At 42.0% G+C, this 22,283-nt stretch overlaps 1 protein-coding gene and 1 long non-coding RNA gene across 7 annotated transcripts; one reads left to right on the top strand and one right to left on the bottom strand.

Moving 5' to 3' along the window:
* The first annotated feature begins 294 nt into the window (after positions 1–294).
* SLC39A6 (solute carrier family 39 member 6) lies at positions 295–17,997 on the top strand. Of its 6 annotated transcripts, none has more exons than XM_083749692.1 (10): positions 295–781; positions 3,977–4,687; positions 6,633–6,813; positions 7,149–7,318; positions 9,585–9,797; positions 10,227–10,323; positions 13,647–14,018; positions 15,525–15,605; positions 16,440–16,630; positions 17,302–17,997. In XM_083749692.1, the coding sequence occupies exons 2-10, from the start codon at positions 3,986–3,988 to the stop codon at positions 17,452–17,454; spliced, it is 2,160 nt and encodes a 719-aa protein (XP_083605818.1). In that variant the 5' UTR covers positions 295–781; positions 3,977–3,985; the 3' UTR covers positions 17,455–17,997. The 6 variants fall into 6 exon arrangements, with proteins under 6 accessions (XP_083605818.1, XP_083605823.1, XP_083605821.1 ...); XM_083749697.1 differs by having other exon boundaries at positions 630–781; positions 3,977–4,582; XM_083749695.1 differs by having other exon boundaries at positions 636–769.
* LOC310849497 lies at positions 17,618–20,720 on the bottom strand. Its single transcript, XR_014566931.1, has 3 exons — positions 19,568–20,720; positions 18,920–19,161; positions 17,618–18,607 (listed from the first exon to the last, which is right to left on the bottom strand). It is a non-coding gene; the product is annotated as an uncharacterized lncRNA (long non-coding RNA).
* Between the last annotated feature and the right edge of the window lie 1,563 nt (positions 20,721–22,283).

Here is a 22,283-nt window from a genome sequence, read left to right as displayed (position 1 = left end):
GGTTACAGACTCCGTTAACCCAGAAATAGTACTTCAGGTTAAGGACTTTGCTTCAGGATGAGAACAGAAATTGCGCAGCGGCAGCGGGAGGCCCCATTAGCTAAAGTGGTACCTCAGGTTAAGAACAGTTTCAGGTTAAGAACCGACCTCCAGAACGAATTAAGTTCTTAACCCGAGGTACCACTGTACTCTTATTACTATCATTATTAAAAAATTATTAAATTTGTACATTAACAGGCATTAGAGAAGGCGGTCGCCCTGACAACCAACACGCCCGCCTCCCCCCCCCCCCATCCATAGCTGTCAACGTTTCTCTTTTTTAAAGGGAAATTCCCTTATTCCGAATAGGCTTCCTCGCAAGAAAAGGGAAAAGTTGACAGCTATGGCCCCATCGGCATTTAAACAGGCTTCCTCGGTCACGCATGTGCAAAGGGCCCGTCGCCATCCTCAACCACGTGGGCCCCGGTGCAGGCGCTTTTGTCTCATTCCCTCCCGCCCCTGGCTCCGCGCTCCACACTAAAAAGGCCCGGGCCGAAACTGAGGCGGGGAAGAGGCGTGAGGCAGGCCGCGCAAGTGCTCATTGGCTCTCGGCAGCCCTCGTGACAAGAAACCCCGCAGCCTGATTCGCTGTTTCGGGGGTGAGGGGTAGGAAAGGGGGGGGCTCTCGCGCTCCTCTTCTTGCTCGAAAGGCCGGTTCGCTGGGATGCTCCTCACTTGGGAGGGAGGAAAATAGAAGGCGGCTCATGAGGGGCCGGCGAGGGGCTTCGCGGTAAGGTGTCCGGTAAGTGTGTCTGGTTGCGGAACCCCTTCCCCCACCCCCACCCCTGTTTTCCTTGGCGACGAAACGGGAGGGCTCAGGCAGACGACCCCCACCTCTCTTCGAGAGAAGGCGCATGCGCGTGAAGAGCGTCCGGCTAGCGCTCGTTCGGAGTGGCGGTTGCGGTCAGTAACGGTCGTCCTCTGACGTCGTCCGCGTTCCATCAGCGCCCCCCCCCCCCACTTGCCCTCTCCACACACAGGATGGCGGGCAGGGGCGGGTGGGAGTAAGTGTGGACGAACCTCCCTTGACAGAGGCAGTCTACCTCGGGATCCTATGGAGGCAAAGGAGACTGTGCTGGTCGGGCCCTTATTGTGACACCCTCTCCCCAACCCCAACCCCCCACGTCACTGAGGCATCAGGCTGGACCAGTTGGCCTTAACTGGGCAAAGCAGTTCTTACGCAAAATACAAAGGGCAGCACAATTATCTTTTTTACAGGTGTGTAGGAGGCGAATTCCAGCAGGTGCAGCTTCCTTCACCTCTGTGTAAAGCAAGCTGAAGCTTGTCGAAACGTATTATTTGCTGGAGTCCTGTGCGGTCATAACTTGGGGGGTTGAAGCGCCATAATTCCTAAGCTGTGACACCCCCACTCCCCTAAAACAGTAGCCACAACCCACCCACAATGTTATCACCGCTCTTCGGCTAAGGGGTAGCCTGTCATGTGTGCTGCTCACCTGAGATCCAGATACAACAAGCTGTTGAAGCAGCAGGTGGAAAAGAGCTGGCACACCCATTGCCGGTGTTTAAGGGGAATTACCTATGTAATCAAGGACTTGCTGATCCTCTGAGCAGACTGCCATCCTCCCTGCTGTAATGCAGTATCTCATACCGAACTCAGTGGGAGTGCAAAATAAATGAGCATGAATTGGTCAGAAAGAGTCACAAGCTTGTGAGAATGCTGCAAGGCCATTGTGTTACCTGCATTGTGTGCTTTTTGTTGCATGTTGCAAGAAGCCACCGCTTCCTCCCCTCTTGCTCATTTTTGGATCTGGTGACTATCAACCGGTCACCGGTTGATAGAGAAAAACGGTCACCGGTTGTTTTTAGAGAAAAAACAAAATAGGAGATACATATCTTAGTGGAGCAAATCCTATTGGTAAAGGAAAGTGCAGGCCATTAACACAAAACCTTTGTCTATGAAGCACACAAAACGTCTGTACAGAATGCAAAGTTGCTTGCAAATACATGATTTCTTTTTTAAAAAGCTCCTTAAATGTATCATACCATTGATCAGAAGTTTGTTATATTGTATATTGCTCAAATAATGCAGAATCCCAAGATTCTGTTCTGTGTATTTTTATCCACTATGTTTATTAAGCTGTTAAAAAAATTATATGAACAAGATTGAACTCAGAGAGAAATGTTCACCCACAAATCACAAGCTGTTGTCTGATTTTTATTTTTATTTCTGAATGGGTTTTCATTACACCTTACACGTTATCAACAAGGAATAAGGGGAAGAGTGGAAGAGAAGGACACACACAAAATACCAAACTTCTTATGTGAAGCCATAAGGCAGGGATGGAAAACCTTTAGCTATCCCATCCAGAGCTGGTCACTGGACATGCAAACTGGGACTGATGGAAGATGTAGTTCAGCAACATCTTTAGTTCTGCAATGTCTATTTCGAATCATGCCTAGATGCAGACCTTGGCTTAAGGCTTCAAGACTGGGCCATTTTTTCAGTTCCACCACCTTGCCCCTGCCCTCTGTATTATTTAACATCCAGCCTGATGAAGAGTTCTCAATAACTTGGAAGCAGCGCTCACTATTTTGTGACTTTTTGGTTCTCCCTGAAGATATTGCCACACAGGATTTTGTGAAGAGGAATATTTGCATGTTTTCCATATAGTTTCTCCTTCACATCTACTAAACTAAAACAGTGTTTCTCTACGTGTCTAGACACAACTTAAATTAATGGCATTTCCCCTCCTAGTGCAACATACTATGTTATTACTGGTGGTAATTCTTACCTGTAAAGCTCTTAATAGCTTGGGCCCTTTTGGCTGCGCCTTCTTCAGTATGACCTTCCTCCTTGCTGTTAATGTAGGGCTGGGGAACCAGGTTGTTGGTTGATAACTCTCATAATCCCTGACCATGCTGGCTGAGGCTGGTGGGAATTGGAGTCTGAACATTTGGAGGGCCAGAGATTCCAAACAACTATAATAAGTTCTGCTTCATCTCACAAGGTTAAACTTCTGAGGTTGTTGAACAAGGCCTCTTGCATCGTAGAGCCAATGACTTTAAAATTTCCTCCTTGGGAGATGTCCACTTGAGCTTAAATCTTTTATAGGCCTACTTGTTTAGACAGCATTGAAGATTAATGGTGGCAAGTATATATCAGGGATGTCCAACAGGTCAGTCGGGATCGACTGGTTGATCCCTGGGAGGTTTTGGTAGATTGCGGTAGATCGCTGGCTCCTCCATCCGGCCTTGCCCCCACCCCCCAGCCCCCCGTCTTCTAGATTGCTAGAACGGAAGATGGAGTGCTTCCTTAGTGATTTATTGGTGAGTCTCTGTTTTCATTTTTTAGACCTGACCCCCCCAAAAAAGGGACGTTTCTCCCCAAAAAAAGCTCAGCAGCTTTTACCTGAACCCCCCCCCCAAAGGGGTACATCACTGCCAGATTTTAATCATGTGAGTAGATCATGTGAGTAGAGTAGTCTCTTGGAAGTTGGACATCCCTGGTATATATATTTTGAGTGCTTCCTGGGGGGAAATGCAGTGAAGTGGGGGTGGACTCCAAAAGCAACACAGTGAGCAAATTGATTATGTTCAGTGGATGTGGAAAGCTGGTGGCAGTTTAGGGATAGGAGAAACAGAAACCTAGGAAATGGGGAATTGAACGGAGTATCCTGGAACAGGGCATGGTAGCCTGTCAGGAATTCTAAACACTTCACTATACATGTTGTTGCAGGTTCTGCTTCTAATCAAGAAATATTATTGTATTATATTATTAGAATAGAATAAAACATACAATATTACATATTATATTATTAAGTATTGTTATATCAAGTAATGTTAATACTAAGAAAAAAAAGTGTTTTAAATTAGCAGAATGTCCGTGAAATATTTGTTTTATTTTCTCTGGAGTAAATTGCAGTATGGGATACACGAACCGTTTTCTTAACTCTTTCTTTTGTCATTTTCCTTACAGGACTCTGCTATGGCGAATAAGCTTTATGTGACTTTACTTTTCATATACTTGTTTTCTGAAGCTCGCCACCATGGCTTGGAATCAACTACCATTTCACAAACAACAGAGAACCTTATACCTGAGAAGGCAGCTGGTATCAATGTTGATTTGGCCACGCTTATGCAGAGACATCACCTTCAGGAACTCTTCTCTCGTTATGGGGAGAACAATACATTGACTATAGAAGGATTTAGAAAACTTCTACGGAGTATGGGAATTGAGAAGGTGAAAAGAATTTCCCAAGATCATGAGCACCACCGCCACCACCATAGTCATGTTACCCTCAGTACAAATTCTGAGAAAATAGGTTGCCCTAGTGACGAACCTGTCGGTGGAAGCAAAAATCATTTGAATAATTGGGCAAAGGATTTGTCTAGCAAACAGAATACAGAACACCAGCAGGGCTCTGTGAATAGCAAGAGTACAACGGTTGCTATAGCTGCATCCACCTACACCACGACCACAGAAGGCAATCCTTTGATACAGCATTCAGAAACTGCAGAATTGAAGTCTACACGTATAGGCCTTGCCAACCCCAATCCTAACATTGTTCTAGAAAGCAGCAATGTGAGTTCACTTGTAAATGGAAAAACAAATGAATCGCTTGTTTTCGTGAGGGAATCAGAAAGAGGAAGTTACATGTATTCGAAAATAAGAAAAATTACACAAGAGGTACTTGGAGATTGTTTTTTATTGAAAGGAAAGTTGTGATGTTTGGTAGCGTTGTATTCCTTATTCTTTATGAGCACTTTTTTGACCATCCCCTGCTGCATATTTTCTACATAGCTTTTCTACTTCATAGAATTGCTGTATAAGGGTCAAGAGCTATGAAACTGAAAAAAGGAGGCCGCTTGTGAATTTTAGGATAACTTCTGTTCAAGTCTAAGATTTGACTTGAACCTTGCGAGGGGCATTTGGGTTGGGGCCGCTGAAAACCTTGGGGACAGGGCACTTTTAAGTTAACACTTTTTATTATCTACAGATTTATCTCCCCCTTCAGAACAGCAGAAAATGTTCTTCCCCTCCTGTTTTTAACCTTGTAGCAACCTTGTGAGGTAGCTTAGGTTAAGAGACATTGACATGCCCCAGCTTTGTGGTTGATGGGTCTATTTGTTCCTAGTGTTTTGCTATGCTACAGCATAAAGGTAAAGGGACTGCTGACCATTAGGTCCAGTCGTGGCCGACTCTGGGGTTGCGGTGCTCATCTCGCTTTATTGGCCGAGGGAGCCAGCGTACAGCTTCTGAGTCATGTGGCCAGCATAACTAAGCGGCTTCTGGCGAACCAGAGCAGCGCACAGAAATGCCGTTTACCTTCCTGCTGGAGTGGTACCTATTTATCTACTTGCACTTTGACGTGCTTTCGAACTGCTAGGTTGGCAGGAGCAGGGGCCAAGCAATGGCAGCTCACCCCGTCGCAGGGATTCGAACCACCAACCTTCTCATCGGCAAGTCCAAGGCTCTGTGGTTTAACCCACAGCGCCACCCGCGTCCCTATACTACAGTATAGTGGCTACTTTAATGAGAGATGCTACAGTATAGTGGCTCGCAATAAAGTAGAATACATTTCTAAACATGCATTCTGTTATTTAAGTGTTTTTGCCATAAGTGCATTTCTGTTAGCGTACCAGCAATCAGGGGTGTGCTGGCCAGGTCATATCTACTTTTGTGGCATCTGTTTTTTGGAAGAAGGAGTAGGCAAGCTGTCTAATTGTTCAGACAGGATGGAAAAGTAGTGAATTTGATTGTAGCCTTGCAAATAACTAAACACATTTTTCCAGGCCTCAACATTTTATTAGTCCAAAGTTTGTTTTAAAGTAATTTTTGACATATATGCCACAAGGGGGAAAAGAACTTATTCTCTTCTACAATACTCTTCTCCACTTGATTGTATTGAAATAATTTTTATTCACTATCTGGTAAGTAGCTATTTAAAAGCTTAGTTTAGCTATATGTTCCTTTTTTCAACCAATGTGGTTACCTTTAGTTGACATTAAATTTCAAGCCATATTTTTAGAATTCCAATTATTTTAATTTTCGTCTTCATCATTAAAAACATTTTTTGAATGACTGTCCACTGCTTATAAAAATTCCCTTCTTTAATCAAATTGTCTGGATAAGTTCTTAATTGGAATGCTATCAAATAAACCTATGTTATGAAACCCTTTGGCCTCTCTGTAGCTGGCCTATCAAAATAATTTCTAGCTAACTTGTTCCTTTGTACCCAGTTCTTTAGTATTTTTGGTATAAAAATGTCAAACTTACATCTCCTTAGGTTGATGGGGGTGGCATGCACCTGTGCCATATTGTGCATTATTTTAAAAAAACCCACCTGTTTCAACCGCAGATTGCTGTGTGTTTTGGGTTTTTAAGTGGTGGCATGGAGAAATCAAATCAGAGAATTAGTTGCACATTTCTTTTGAATTTTTGCTTATAAATACATTTGTTACTACCCTATATATATGACAAATTTTGTTCAGTTTTGCCTGTTTGTGATTTTTTGCTTTTTTTGGTATAGCACTTGAATCTTTCCAGTTAAGTTCAGAGGAGAGATCTTTTAAAATTAATCTCCCAACATTTATGTACGCATTTTCCTGAAATGTGTTTGTCTCTTTTATAGTGTGTCAATGCTTCAAAACTGATGCTTTCTCATGGAATAAGTACAAGAGTTCCATTGACAGCCATAGAATTTAGCTATATTTGCCCTGCTATCGTTAACCAGATTGATGGCAGATATTGTGTAATTCATGCAACAAGTGAAAAGACAGAAACTCCTCCAAAAACTTATTCATTGCAAGTAGGTACGTTTGTTGGTGAAGTCAAACATTTCCTATTTAATCTCTTCTTTGATGCTGTACTTAAAGCAAAATATTGAACAATAATTTGTTTTGGATGATTCTGCTATCTTAAAGTCTTTGTGGTTTTGTTTTGAAGGGCGAGAAACCTCAAGCAAGGAACGCAATACCTGTTTTTATTTAGGTGAACTAGTGTTCACAATGCAGCATGCAATCTTTTGTGTTAGATAGAAATTATTCCTCCCACTGAGTGCTTTAGGAAATAAAACTTCCCTCCCTGACATAAGGTGGAAGAAATTGGTTACTCAAGAAAGCAAGCTGTTTTTTCTTCTTCTTTTCAGCTTGGATCGGTGGATTTATATCCATTTCTATCATCAGTTTCCTTTCGTTACTGGGTGTTATACTGGTCCCTCTTATGAATCGTGTATTTTTCAAGTTCCTTCTAAGTTTCCTTGTAGCATTAGCAGTTGGTACCCTAAGTGGAGACGCTCTTTTACATCTTCTTCCACATGTAAGTATCTTCTTTTTCATTGTATTTACTGGGCATGAATCACTTTGGGACATAGTACTACAGTGGTACCTCTGGTTATGAGCTCCACTAACCTGGAAGTAGCTGCTCCTGGTTACAAACTTTGCCCCAGGATGTAAACAGAAATTGTGCACCAGAGGCGCGCACGCGCACGCAGCGGGTAACCTCATTGGCAAAAGCCTCAGGATAAGAACGGTTGCAGCTTAGGAATGCACCTCCGGAATGAATTAAGTTTGTAACCAGAGGTACCACTGTACTGTAAATATGATCAGGAAATGTCTGTAATTGCACCATAATAATCCTACTTGTGGCACACCTCAGTATAATAAAGTTTTTAATTTAACAACTCGCTTTCCACATCAAACTACTCTGTGGTATATTTTTCCTTACAGTCTTAGGGCCAAACTAAACATTACATTAATTTCATGAATGCATGCAATGTATGCATTTTCTAAAACGTAAATAACTAGGGATTGAAAGGGAGCAGCACTGGGGGACCTGAGAAAGTAGAAAGGAGAAGTTTAACCACAGCCACCCTACCGTGGTTCTGGTGAAAAGCCATCATTCCCTACCAATGCAAATTAACAGCTTCGGGTGGGAAAGAATAATCACTGGGGTCATGGCAGGTGAGAAGGGGAAACTTGCCCATTGTCCCAATACTGTTCAACACTGCCTAATGCTGCCTCTGCTCTAGCTCTGCTATTAAGTACATGTGCTATTAGGTTAATTAGAGTAATTAATAAGTCCCATGCTGAATCAGACTGAAGGCAAATCTAGTTCAGTATCCTGAACTAGGATGCTTTTGGGAATGCCACAGGTCGGATTTGGTAATCCAGTTTGTGCCCAGCTGTAAATGTTTGCTTGCTACTGTAGCAGTTTATAAGATCCAACTATAAATCTGCCAAAAGAAATCCTTTTGTGCCATAGCTGTGCTACTGTAGTTGAAATTCCTCCTTGTTTCAACTGAGTATAAAATCTATAGAACCCAAGGCCGTCACTGCAATCTGAAGATCTGGCATCGCTAACATAAGAAGAGACACTGATAGCACAGTGCTTTGGTATTATACAGATAGAACGCTCAGTGCAGCACAGCAGCTAAGCCAAGTTTTGTCTTAACCTGGGAATGTCGTTAAGAAGCTAAACAACAAGCTCCTTGGGAGTCTGCATGTTTGCACTAAGCCATACGTTGGCTTAGTGTTGCATGCAAACACGGCCATAATACCATGAGATGGTATGATATGGGAAACAGGAAGCTTCCTTATACTGGGCCAGACTGTTAGTTCAACTAGCTTGGTACTGTTTACACTGCCTTGCAGTGGTTCTCTGGGGTTTCAGACAAGGCTTCTCTCTCACCTCTACCTGGAGATGCCAGGGATTGCTGCTGCAACCTTCTGCATTGCATTCAGAGCACATGCTCTGTCACTGAGCTGTGACCCTTCCTCATACCACTTCAGGCTAAGGTAAGCTTTTTTATTTTTTAATGCTCCTCTCTGTGAACATTCCATGGAAATAAAACTAATAAACGAGCCCAGAACCTCTGATGTGCAATTATTATTTGCAGGGAGCTGTTTTTACAGGAGGAAGCATTTGAAACTGGTGCTCTTCTTTTAGTCTGAAGTGGTACAGTCCACGCTACCCCTTTGAGATCCAAGTCTTCTGCATGTGTAACCCAGGCTTTAATCAGTGTCACTTTTCATCAAATCAGACATAGGTTCAACTGTTGAAACTGAGATATGAAAGCTAGGAGCTAAATGCCAATGTAAACCAAGGTTAAGGGCTCAACAACGGAATGTCTAGGCGCACTTTTTTATAACAAGAATACAAAGCTGAAAATGAATGAACTGCAGCTAAAATCTTACGTTCACTTTTTCAAATGGTCTAGTCCTCATCTGAAGACTGCAAAAAACAAAGCCATGCTTCCCCTGCCCACCCCCCATATATTCTTAAGAGGGTCTCTTCTCCAGTCTCCAGAGAATGTCTGAAAGTGGGGAGGCATTAAAAGGTCCTCTTTTCCTTCCACTGTGCAGTTTTAATCTGAATTTTTAGGTTCAGAAGCTGCTCGCACTAATGAAATTCCCTGTCGCAAAACACACCTAGAGCAATGGGAGTTTCGAAAGCTGCCCCAAATACTCATCCCAGACTTTGAAATAAACTGATGCAGGCAGACTCTTCCACTGCCCACGTCTTGTTGTTGTGTATGGAAAGGTGTCTGAAGTAATTTTTCCCCCTTCTTTCCCCCAACCTTTAGTCTCATGGAAGTCATCATCATCATCATGAGAAACCATTATTGGAACACAGTAAAGACCCCACTCTTAAGCATCTTGTTTTTCAAAGTGCAGAAGACAGTGCTAACTTGGATTCTACGTGGAAGGGCCTCACAGCCCTTGGTGGATTATATTTTATGTTTCTTGTTGAGCACCTGATCACACTAATTAAACAGTTTAAAGACAAGAAGAAAAAGGTAGAGAAATCATGTATTGAAAAGTGAATTTAAGTTTTTCTGTGTCCAAATCTTAAGGGATGGTTTACACAAAGCTTGAACAGTATAAGCGGTCCTTGGTGAGGGAGCAGGAAGCACTTAGATGAATTGCAGCACTGTGGAGGGAGAGTTTTGAAAAATAAAATTGTGTTGAAAGGGTTTAAAAGTTAATGGGATAAATAGTGAATCAGAATTGGTTGAAATGTTTCATTTAGACTTGAAACTTTTAATAGTGAGCAAAATGACTTGGGTTGCTTGTTGTGAATTTTATCACTTATGTGCAGTTTCTTTCCTGTATTTCAACTTCTGATTTTCTTAATCCATTTCATGTTTTTATTGATAATAGTCTACGAGATATATAGTGTTCAAGATGTGTACCTAAAATGTTAATAACTTAGTGCATTTCTTCAGAAAAAAAATGAAGATGATGAAGCAGAAATCAAGAAGCAACTATCTAAATATGACTCTCAGATTTCAACAAATGAAGAAAAAATAGACACAGATGATAGTAAGTTTTAATAAATGTTGTACAGCATCGTCATTCAAAATGTTATGGGTTCTTCTTTGTGTTTCTATGCAGCCAAACTTGGTATCTGTGCCTCTGCAGAGCAATATCCACAACTCAACTAGTAGATGCTAGAAATAATAAATGGGCTTATGATTTTTATAGTTTGCCTCGGTATGTGACATAGCTATTCAGATGCCCCCTTGCAGCAAATAAATATTGGGGCATAACAGTAATATCTCATTTTGGGGTTTAAATGAAATATTGAATATAAATTTCCAAGCCCACTATCAAAAAGATTCAGAAAGTTACTTCTGTTAACATGGTGGTGTTTGCTAGAACAGAGATCCTGTCAGAAATGTTGTAAAAGCCAAAGGACTTCAAGAACTGGAAAACAGGAACCCAAGGTCTTTGGCTTAACCAGAGTTGTGGATAAGACTGAATATATATACCATTTGGCTATCTAAGTGTATTGTGCATTTTTCTGCACATATAGCTAAAAGGTGATTATTGTTTCTGGTATGATAAACTACCCTTTTTTGCTACTTCTGATACAGTGGTACCTCAGGTTACAGACGCTTCAGGTTACAGACTCCGCTAACCCAGAAATAGTACCTCGGGTTAAGACCTTTGCTTCAGGATGAGAACAGAAATTGCACGGCAGCAGCGGGAGGCCCCATTAGCTAAAGTGGTACCTCAGGTTAAGAACAGTTTCAGGTTAAGAACGGACCTCCAGAACGAATTAAGTTCTTAACCCAAGGTACCACTGTACTTCAGCATATTCATATCATCTAAGATGCTCTGGAAATGACTACAAAAGTTGGCACTAACCTATAGCTTATATCAGCAGTATGAATATGCATTCTTAGAATGTGCCTTTCTAGTAGGGTTCACTATATGGAAGCGATCTTATTATCCAAGAACAATTTCTCATCGATACAAGATGATATTTACACTGTATCTTGTACTAATCCATTATCCCATTGCATAGAATCATAATACTTTATCTGCTTTCAAAGCAGGAAAGAATAACAACTCAGTTCTGACATGTAGCTGCTGTTTAAGGTTTGAACAGTTTGTGGAATTGCTTATTTAAGTTATCTATTAAAGCTGTTTCTAACAGCCCAGTTTTCAAATGCTGTTATGCTTGGTTTTCTGCAAGGGAGCACTTTCATACCCCCTTACCAGCATAATTTACCATTTATTTCTTAATTATACGTTCTATTTTTGTGCAATTCTGAAATTTAGGAACCACTTTTCTGTGTGGTTAATAGTGTGGCACTGAGTATTGCATCAGTTGACTCTTTAAATAGGAGCCCAGAATGGGGTGGGGGTGGAAGCAAATGGGTAAGCACTGGTTTCAAGTTTAAATGCATTTTTCATAGTGATAATTTTCCTAGTATTTGTATAAGACCAATAACTTATTTTCACTTGTCTGATTATGTTATGAATTCTGTTGTCAGTGTAAAATGAGGCTTGCCCAGCATAAGCCTGCAATATTATCTTGTTCAGCACTTCCACTCCAGTAGAGTAAAATACTTCATTGGGCTCCAAATAGGGAAGGTAATTTGAAGACGGAAAGTGTCTTGGCTCAGGGTGGTATGGAGAAATTTCTTACCTGGCTCATTTATGGTTCATCCCATAGTAACTGAAATCCATTTCTGCAGTCATAAGCAGCACACCTTCCAGCCTTCAGCTCTGTAGAAAAGGCAAGGTGGCAGGTTGTACATTAGGGCAGCACATTTCTTTGAATTTCTTAATACAACCCTATATCCGTGAAGTATTGCAACAAGAAAATATGGCTGGCAGAAGATGCTTATAAAAATGGATCTGAAATTAATGTGTTTCACACACATCTCTTCCGAGACCCATGGTAATAGAAATATCTACCGTAATTTTCGCTCCAAAACACACACTTTTTTGCTCCTAGAAAGTAAGGGGAAATGCCTGTGCGTGTTACAGAGCGAATGCACTCGACCGGAGCCATGGCTGCCGTCAGTCAAGCAAAGCGGGAGCCGCTCGCAGGGCTTCTGTCCCGCTTTGCGCGGCTCTAGCTTTGCTTGCTTTACAGCCAGGAGGAGGGGGAGGAGCCGAGGAGGAGGGAGGGAAGGCGAGCCATGGGAGCAAAGCGGGCAGCAGCCGCTCACACGGGAGTAGGGACAGACAGGAGCCATAGCGAGCCGGAAAAAGCGCCGGATAGCCAGCAACAGCTGCTGCAGCCTCAGCTAGCAAAGGTCCGTGCACTCTCTAAACGGAGCAATGAGGCTGCAGAGGGACAGCAGGGCACAGGAGGGCTCTGAGCCACGAGCGCAGTGAAAACCAGTAAAAAGGTTTTTTAAAAGGCTGCTGGGGACAGGAGGGCACGGGATGAGGGAGAGGGGGAAATTATGATTCTCCCAGCGTCTCAGCTGATCCGCTGAGCAGGACTTGGGTTGCACGGGATTCGCCATTAGCTGCGTAAAGCAGCAAAGAGGGAGAGAAGGAGCAAAGTGGGAGAGGAAAGGAGCTGCTTACACTGCTGTAAGTGGCTGCTGTTCAGTTGGCTCCTTTAAAGCAACAGTGCTCTTTCCCTCCCCCCTCCCCGCTCAGCTCTCGGAAAAGCTCCTTTTCCACACACCCCACGCAAGCTCCTTCTCCTCTTAAACCCCTCTCCTGCATCATTAGCAGCATCCTTCTCCACACCCCCATGCGTGTTCCTTCTCCCCTTAAACCCCTCTTCTGCATTATTAGCATCCTTCTCCACCCACCCCACACGTGTTCCTTCTCCCCTTAAACCCCTCTTCTGCATTATTAGCAGCATCCTTCTCCACACACCCCACGCGTGCTCCTTGTCCCTTGAATGCTTTTCCTTCCCTTCCCACTTAAAACGTGGTTACAAAGCACGGAGCCACATGGATCCTCAGGATTTTTTCATTGGGCTACCCCAAACTCACCGTCAGATCACGTCTGTGGCCACAGCATGAATCACAAAAATCATACATCCACTGTTTTGTTTAGAATATTTTTTTCTTGTTTTCCTCCTCTAAAAACTACGTGCGTGTTATGGTCAGGTACGTGTTATAGAGCGAAAAATAAGGTAAAACTAGAATGGGTAATATGGGTCACTCCAGATATTTATGGATTCTCATCTCCTATCAGTCCCAATCTACATGACAAATGACCAGGAGAAAGAAGGCAGGTGGCAGATTTCCCATCTCTGACATAAAATATTTTATGAGTAAGATATTCAAGTACCAAAAATGTTGCAGTAGGCAAAAGTGTTCTGAATATTCTGTTGCGTCTTTTTGTTTTGAGAATGTAATCTGCTTTTCCTGTGTTTCACAAAGGGCCAGAAGCTTACTTGGGGGCACATTCACAAGAGCCTTCGAATTTCATCTCCCAGAAGCCAGTAGTACAAGAAGAAGAAGAAGTTATGATAGCTCACCATGAGCCTGCTGACCATGAATATGCATCCAGGGGGTGTAGAAATAAATGTCATTCACATTTACATGACACCCTAGGACAGTCGGATCATCTCAGTCATCATCACCATGATTACCATCATATTTTGCATCACCATCATCATCAGAACCATCACCCTCATAGCCATAGCCAACGCTACTCCCGTGAAGAACTGAAAGATGCTGGTATAGCTACTCTAGCCTGGATGGTAATTATGGGTGATGGACTACATAACTTCAGTGATGGCCTTGCAATTGGTTAGTGTATCTTTATGTTTTTTCTTGATTAGTCCCATACATATTAGTGGCCGATCCAACTCCTTTCTGTGCTGTTACCTCTTCATTTCTGGTATTAGTATAAAAGCAGAAAGGCAAAAGCCTGGTTGTCTGTTGTTGCAGAAGGCAGGGCTTCTTTTAGTGGGTTTGAAAGGAGGGTAAATAATGGTGGGACATTAGGAGAAACTTCTTAACAGGAAGAGCAGTTTGATAATGGGGATAAGTAACCTAGAGGTGTTGTGAACTCTCCAGTACTAGAGGTCTTAGGCCAGGCTTCCTCAACCTTGGCCCTCCAGATGTTTTGAGACTACAATTCCCACCATCCCTGACCACTGGTCCTGCTGGCTAGGGATCATGGGAGTTGTAGTCCCAAAACATCTGGAGGGCTGAGGTTGAGCCTGTCTTAGGCAGTGACATTGGACCCTAGGGGGTTGGACCAGATGGCTTAGAAGGCTCTTCTCATCTATGGTGGTCTTGACTAGTCTCCTCAAAATCCTGCCGTGTGTGAAGCTCACAGTACATTCCCTACCCAGTGGTGGATATACTGCAGATCCAAAGTGTGTTAAGGTTTATAGTGAACTTCTTTAATCAAACAAGGTTAAAAGTACATACCATTTTCTGATGATAGATTCTATAACAGCCATTGTTGAAAACTTTTTCGGTTTGAAGGCTGCATGCCAACAGTGGATGGAGCCAGGGGCAAAAATGAGTAGAGCAACAGATGCTACTCTTAACTTAGTACCAGTGTTCGAAACTCCCATTGTTCTAGGCGCTTTTCGCGACAGGGAATTTCATTAGTGCAAGCAGTTTCTGAGCTCTGGGCGCAGTGCTGTGCCTAAGATTTCAGATTAAAACTGCAGAGTGGAAGGAAAGGAGGACCTTTTCCCCCAACAACTCTCTGAAGACTGGAGAAGAGACCCTCTTAAGAATATTAGGCGGGTGGGCAGGGGAAGTAACTAGACCATGTGAAAAATGAATATAGGATTTTAGCTGCAGTTCATTCATTTTTAGCTTTGTATTCTTGTTATAAAAAAGTGTGCCTAGACATTCTGTTGTTGCGCCCATAACCTAGGTTTAAGGTGCCATTTAGCTCCTAGCTTTCATATCTCAGTTTCTAACACGGCTTTGTACAGTGGGCTGCATTCCTGCTACATGAAAGGTACAGGCTTATACATACACATCTACATCCAGGCAGGCAAGCAGCCTTATCACAGTTTAAGGATGCATTCCAGTCAGGCAAAAGCACTCAAGGGGACATGGCCTGAGGCAAGTCCAAAGGGTGAGATAGAGATGCTTAGAGGGAGCATGGGAGGGAAAATCACCGCTGATTTACTCCTCTCCCAGTTCTGCTGTTGCTATGCTACCCAGAGCTAAGTCATGGTTTGGCTTAGCAGTAGCGCAAACTAGGTCATCATATATTTATATGTGGATGTAACTGCATTCTTCATGCGAGATTCCTTCTCTTTAATTTTCTTTGTCTTCTCCTAGGGGCTGCTTTTACTGAAGGTTTATCTAGTGGCTTAAGCACTTCAGTTGCAGTCTTTTGTCATGAGTTACCACATGAACTGGGTAAGAGGGAACCAATTTTGGTTACTGGTAGGGTATTGTTTCTATACATTTACATTTGGTTGATTGATTGATTGATTGATTGATTGATCACTGTCACAGTTACATTGAGGTATTTCATAGTATGTGTGACTAACAGTAATATCCCATCCTCTCGGGCTCCTGTAGAATAGACTGCTCAAGGGAAAGTGCGCTTTTTAAAAAGCACGACAATCAACTAAAACTAATCTAATATTGCTTCGTTTCAAACAAATGAATTCTATCTTGCTTCCAGACCAACAAAGGAAACAAAATGGTTTGAATGATGCAAATACTTACTTTACACACCGTTGGCAGTGCACTTAATATGGCAATATGCATTGCTGAATGGGAGGTTTTCGAGAACATATTGTCAATTTAATGCAAATTAGCTCAGCTTTTCTTGATGTTGTTTAACCAATTACATTAAGTTGCATTGAAGCATAGTGAAATGATACGAGTTTTCCACTGATTGAAAACACAGTAAATTCTAACTATAAAGAGCCATTGTGAGGACTCTTGAACAGTACTATTTCAGTTTAATGTAAACTTTGTGAGCATGTCCCAATCCATTTCCATTAGAGTGGTGGGTAAAAACAAATACATTTCAAGTGTGTATACATATCCAGGATATTCATTGTGGCTGCTAAGATTGCTTGGCGCTCCTGTCCTCCAAAAGTTTTGACCGCATTAAAAAACAAAAACAAATTGAGATTTTAAGGCATAAAAATATTTCTTGGGAATCAGGGGAAATGAAGCAGTATGGTGGACTTTTAGTATGCTGACAAATGACCAAAAATGTTTTGTGTCTCTTGGCAGGAGATTTTGCTGTACTTCTCAAAGCTGGCATGACTGTCAAACAAGCTGTTCTTTATAACGCGCTTTCAGCTATGCTGGCCTATCTTGGAATGGCTACTGGGATACTCATTGGCCACTATGCAGACAATGTATCTATGTGGATCTTTGCACTTACGGCTGGGCTGTTTATGTATGTGGCCCTTGTTGATATGGTAAGTACTATATATAAGTATCATTGGATATTGATAGCACTCTGGTATGAAATAGTTGCAGCAACGGAACTTTAATCAAAGATGATGCCAGCATCTGAATTGCTATACATAAGAGCCTTTCCTCATCAGGCAAAGGGTACATTTAGTTCAGCATCCTAGCAGTGGTTACTTAAATTCAGCCACAGAGAGCTACAAGTATGACATGAAGGAACATAGTCTGCTTGCTTCTATAGCTGACATAGCAGTCTTTTCTCATTGCCCCTAATAGCAAGCTTAAAACAGGTCCACTGAGAAACAAGAGGAAAACTATCAGCATGCTTGGGGAACCCCACGCTTTGCAGAAATACAGCAGCTCCTCCATTCAAACAGCCCAGTGAGGACTTGGCGTGCTTAATGGACACCAGGAGCCATGGCATGTTGAAGGATAGGGTGGATTGGGTTAAATGGCTTGTTTGAGCTTCATAAGATAGCATGGTTGTCTGGCTGGAACCCTGCACAAGAGCACTTAGGTTAGAAATTGGGGATACACTGCAGTATTTTATAGCTGCTCTCGTCTTCACAGAAGGGGAATTATTACCAACTTGAACAACTTAATGTCTCAGCATTAACATGTTCTTTCTATAGTATTCAGATTAATTTTGTTTATGTCTCTCTCTCCTTTTTAAATTCAGGTGCCTGAAATGCTCCACAATGACGCTAGTGATCATGGATGTAGTCGCTGGGGGTATTTCCTGTTGCAGAATGCTGGGATTTTGTTAGGTTTTGGTATTATGCTACTTATCTCTGTGTTTGAACATAAAATTGTGTTCAGCATAAACTTGTAATTTTTATTTGGTTCTTTTTTGTTTTTTACATTCCTGATACTGACATGGTACTGAAAACTAACTGTGGGCACTTTTTACCTCTTAATTGCCTCCTGATTAGGCCTTTTTAGTAGTGTTAACTGCTTGCATACATGGCAAGAATATAGTATGTAAAAAAGGTTAAAAAAAAAGGTACCTTTACCAATATAGTATGTAGCACTATGGGGAAACTGGCATATTAAATAGCACACTTTGCCTAACATAGTCAAAGCTAAAACTGTAAGGGAAGTGTTTTTTTATTATTTTGAAAAGTTATTTAATATTGTAAGGATACTTAATAGCATGCAATGTGAGGTTTTGTCTTAGTCTTGTATATGTTAACAAAGTGATCCCAACATGAAGTTGTATTGCTTTTGATGTAATATGATAGAGAAAAACCAAAAGCTGTCATTTTCATTCCTGCTATTGCAGGGGGGCAGAAGCACTCAGAGCATTCATGACCAATTATGCTACTGTAAACAAGTTTTCGAAAGAAGAGATTAAATATTTGGCTTACCATTAAAATTACATGCTCACTTGTGTTTATGTTCACAAAATTATTAACACTACAGCAAAAAGTTGTGAAATGTCCCACTTCAAGGCCTCAAATCTACATCGAGTCAAGATTCTACATGTAGTTTTAAAAATTGGAATGTGACAATATTTTCAAAAAGAGCTATGCTGTGTATTTAAGTGAAAGTGTTGACAGAAATATAAAACCAGTGAGGGACAGTGAGGGTGGGTGCCTCACAATATTGGGAAGGTTATAAGGAATGAACTGCACAGACAAAAGAGCACAAGAAGTAGGGGGAGACTGTAGAATTCTGCTCTGAACTGTATTGTGTGCACACTTAACAGTTCTAAGTTTAGTAGTGCATGGGGCAGAGTGAATAGTTGAATCGGAACTGTTTTTTCACACCATACGTATGCTTAAAATAGAAACTATTGTTGGAAAGAACATCTTTCACTTCCTAGAGAACTGGATTCTTAAGAGCTCGGTGGTATGAAAAGCATGTGTGCAACAGAGGAGTGTCACAGGCCTAAATCAGCTGCTAAGACGCATGTCATAGATTGGATAGAGTAGCAGTTATCCTAATTCTATAATACTAACTTTTGCTATTTACCGTATTTTTCGCTCTATAGGACACACTTTTTCCCCTCCAAAAATTAAGGGGAAATGTGTGTGCATCCTATGGAGCGAATGCAGGCTCTTTTTGCTGAAGCCGGGAGAGCAAGAGTCTCCTAGCTTCAGCAGAGAGGGAGAGCTGCGCAGTGCCCCTTCAGCCAAGCGGGAGGAGAAATGGAAGGGGCTCCGTTTCTCCTGCCGCTTGGCTGAAGGGGCGCTGAGCAGAGAGGGGGAGAGTTTTTTTTCTTGTTCTCCCCCTCTAAAACAAGGTGCGTCCTATGGTCGGGTGCGTCCTATAGAGCGAAAAATACGGTAATTTACCAGGATAGCTTACCTTTATGTGCACTTCAGACAAGAAGCTCCTTAAAAATGTATTTTGTTGCTGGCCCAACCTTGCTCATAAAGTTCCATATGATCTCGGTTGATAGATCATATCAACTTAGGTTGATAGCTAAGTCAGTAGAGCATGAGACTCTTAATCATGGGTTCGAGCCTCACATTGGGCAAAAGATTACTGCATTGAAGGAGGTTGGACTAAATTACCTTTGTGGTTCCTTCCAACTCTATGATTGTTGTTGTTGTTTAGACATTTCGTCGTGTCCGACTCTTCGTGACCCCATGGACCAGAGCACGCCAGGCACTTCTGTCTTCCACTGCCTCCCGCAGTTTGGTCAAACTCATGCTGGTTGCTTCGAGAACACTGTCCAACCATCTCATCCTCTGTTGTCCCCTTCTCCTTGTGCCCTCCATCTTTCCCAACATCAGGGTCTTTTCCAGGGAGTCTTCTCTTCTCATGAGGTGGCCAAAGTATTGGAGCTTCAGCTTCACGATCTGTCCTTCCAGTGAGCACTCAGGGCTGATTTCCTTCAGAATGGATAGGTTTGATCTTCTTGCAGTCCATGGGACTCTCAAGAGTCTCCTCCAGCACCATAATTCAAAAACATCAATTCTTCGGCAGTCAGCCTTCACTATGATTAAATTAATTTAAAATATACTTTTTTGCTGATCTTCTCGATTTTTAGAGAATTCTAGAGTAGGACTAGATGATCTTTTCTAACTCTTTGCTCAGTGCAGAATGCAGTTGAGGTATCCCTGGCATGTTCAACCTGTGCTTAAACACCTGGCAAAACAGAGTTCATCACCTCCTGAGGCAGCCTATTCCATTGTTAAATGGTTCTAATGGACATGTTTCTCCTAAAGATAAGGCAAAAGCTGCTTCTCAGCAGTTTCCCGGCATTGGTTTCAGACCCGGAGCAGCAGTTTCAGAAGATGTAGATTTCATTGGAACAGACCTGTTACTTCTGCAGAGCACTGTTACTTTCAGGCTTTCTCTGCAGGCAGAGCAATTAGACTGATAAAGCTGGGAAGGTGCCAAGGGCATATTCAATATAGATGCTGTTATGGTCTTCAGTCTCGTAAAAAGGTTACAGCTATTGAGCATTAGTCTCAAATATCAATATTTTAGCACTTTCTCTTGTAAAAATTAGTTCACAGTCCTTTATCCATCTCAAAAAAGCCTTTGCTGCACAAAACACTCTGATTTTATGTGTGTATGTAAGGCTGATGAAAACATTTTTGAGGTGATATTTGTGGATTTAGATACAGGATTTCTTTGTTCAAGTTCAGTACAATCCTTTCTACTGAACTGGATACCATCTAAAATTAAATGGATCAAAGCATTTATTTGAAGAAATAAGCACAATAATAGCTTTTGCAATATTTTTATAAGGTAAATGATTGTTTTGGTCTAGAAAAGGGTGGTGTCTCCTCCTACATCTTGGGCTATATTCTCATTCCTTGCTGTGGTTCCTGTGTGTTTAAACAGGTGAGCTCTCCAGCCCCACTATGATTGATGTTTTGTCAAATAGTTTTCTGTTCAAAATAATGAAATTGGTGTATATCTATAGAACTAGTAGCCTGCTTTCATTGAACTAACAGCTGCTATTTAAATCCAGCTCTACCATACTGGCTAGCAATTTGTACATGCAGTGCTGCTTGCTTCAGTCAAGTTTTGGGTACTAACTCTTCTTGTGTGGTGGCAGGAAGAGTAAAAATAAAAGTTGCACAGTACTTCCTATCTGAATAACAGCACATCCAACATTGGGAACATCCTAAAGAAGGGGTATGACTCCTTTTACATAAGAATCTCCTTCCTGTCTCTCTCTCTCTCTCTCTCTTTTTAAGTCTGATGGGATGTTCATTCTGTCTGGTAACATCCTGAGTTCTGCTATCAAAATTACACAACCTTTCAGACGAGCTCTTGGGCAGGGAGAGAAACCTAAGAGTTTTTGATTTCATTTCCTAAAGCGAAAAGGAGACACAGAACTTTGAGAACCTTGGGAAACAGTTGATTACACAAGAATGTAGCTCAACCATGTCCTAGGCATGGAGATTTTAGGACGGAATTCCAGGGAAATGCCTTTTAAAGCCAAATGTCAAAGTAGAAATATTTTTTGGGGGAGGGGGAAGCCATCTAACTTGGCTAGTAATATGTTGCCTGCTTGAGAAAAGGTTTCAGAGTTTCTTGCAGAAGAGCTGTGCTGAGACACTACATCTTTGCAAGGTTTTTTAAAAAAGAAAATACATAACTGCCTGGTGTTGTGTGATAATTCACACTCAGTGTGCATACCACTAAAATACGCGAGCATTTTCCTTATGCATGCCTACATATTTTATTGTTTAGAGTCACATTTTGTCACATCTAGAAGCCTATCCTCAGAACTGGAAATTTGACAGCACTGATTCAGAAGAGAAATAAGCTTCACACAAGAGGCGTCATTAACTTCAATTTGTCATACTTTCAGGCACAAATGCTTCATGTAGATTCGCCCCAATGAGGTAAGTAATAAGTTAATAAATAAGAATGCGCACATGCTGAATTCTTGTGGCATCACCACCCTGCTTTGTCAGGAAAGGGCTCTCCCATGTTCTAGAATTAGTTTCTTAATATTAGAAGCTGGTGAATATTTTACTTACTGAGGCTGAATGTTAAGTAATTAGTCTGAGCTCTTAATTCCATGATAGATTTTTTTTTAAATAGTTTTTGCTGAAACAACGTAGCTGCTCCTTATTTTTAAGCATGAAGTCCCATTTTAGAGCCACGGAACATCTGTGTCCAGATATTTGCAACTTGCCCATGAAAGTGTGTAGAGAAGCCTCCCACAAGCTGCTGCTGTTCATAAATTTTTTTGGAACTACAATTCCCATAATCGTTGAAAAGTCCATGGGACAACTGATGGGACTTGTAGTCAGAATATTTGGAGGATACCAGCTTGGGGAAGGATACAGGATATCCTTGCACATTCTTAGCAGGGGCACTTCATTGAGAAACCCAGACTAATATCTACTTCTGTGCACATTTGCTGAGAAGTGAACTTCACCGACTTTTAATGCGGACCAGTGGCGTAGCGTGGGGGGTGCAGGGGGGGGGCCGGCCGCACTGGGCGCAACATCTGGGGGGCGCACTCACACTCGCAGCTCTCTGCCCCTACTAAAATCCACGGGTTAGGGAAGCAAATTACTTGCCTTGCCCCGGGTGCTGACAACCCACGCTACGCCACTGATGCGGACGATACCATGCAGCAGACTTAAAAATTAAAGGAAAATGTCATCTTGGTCATGGCATTGTAGAGTTGGAAGTGATATTGAGTGTCATCTAGTTCAACCCCCTGCAATACAAGAAAGT

The sequence above is a fragment of the Podarcis gaigeae genome (genome assembly GCF_964106915.1).
Source record: "Podarcis gaigeae genome assembly, chromosome: 7".
Lineage (NCBI taxonomy): Eukaryota > Metazoa > Chordata > Lepidosauria > Squamata > Lacertidae > Podarcis > Podarcis gaigeae.
This window is presented reverse-complemented; position numbering and strand designations above follow the sequence as displayed.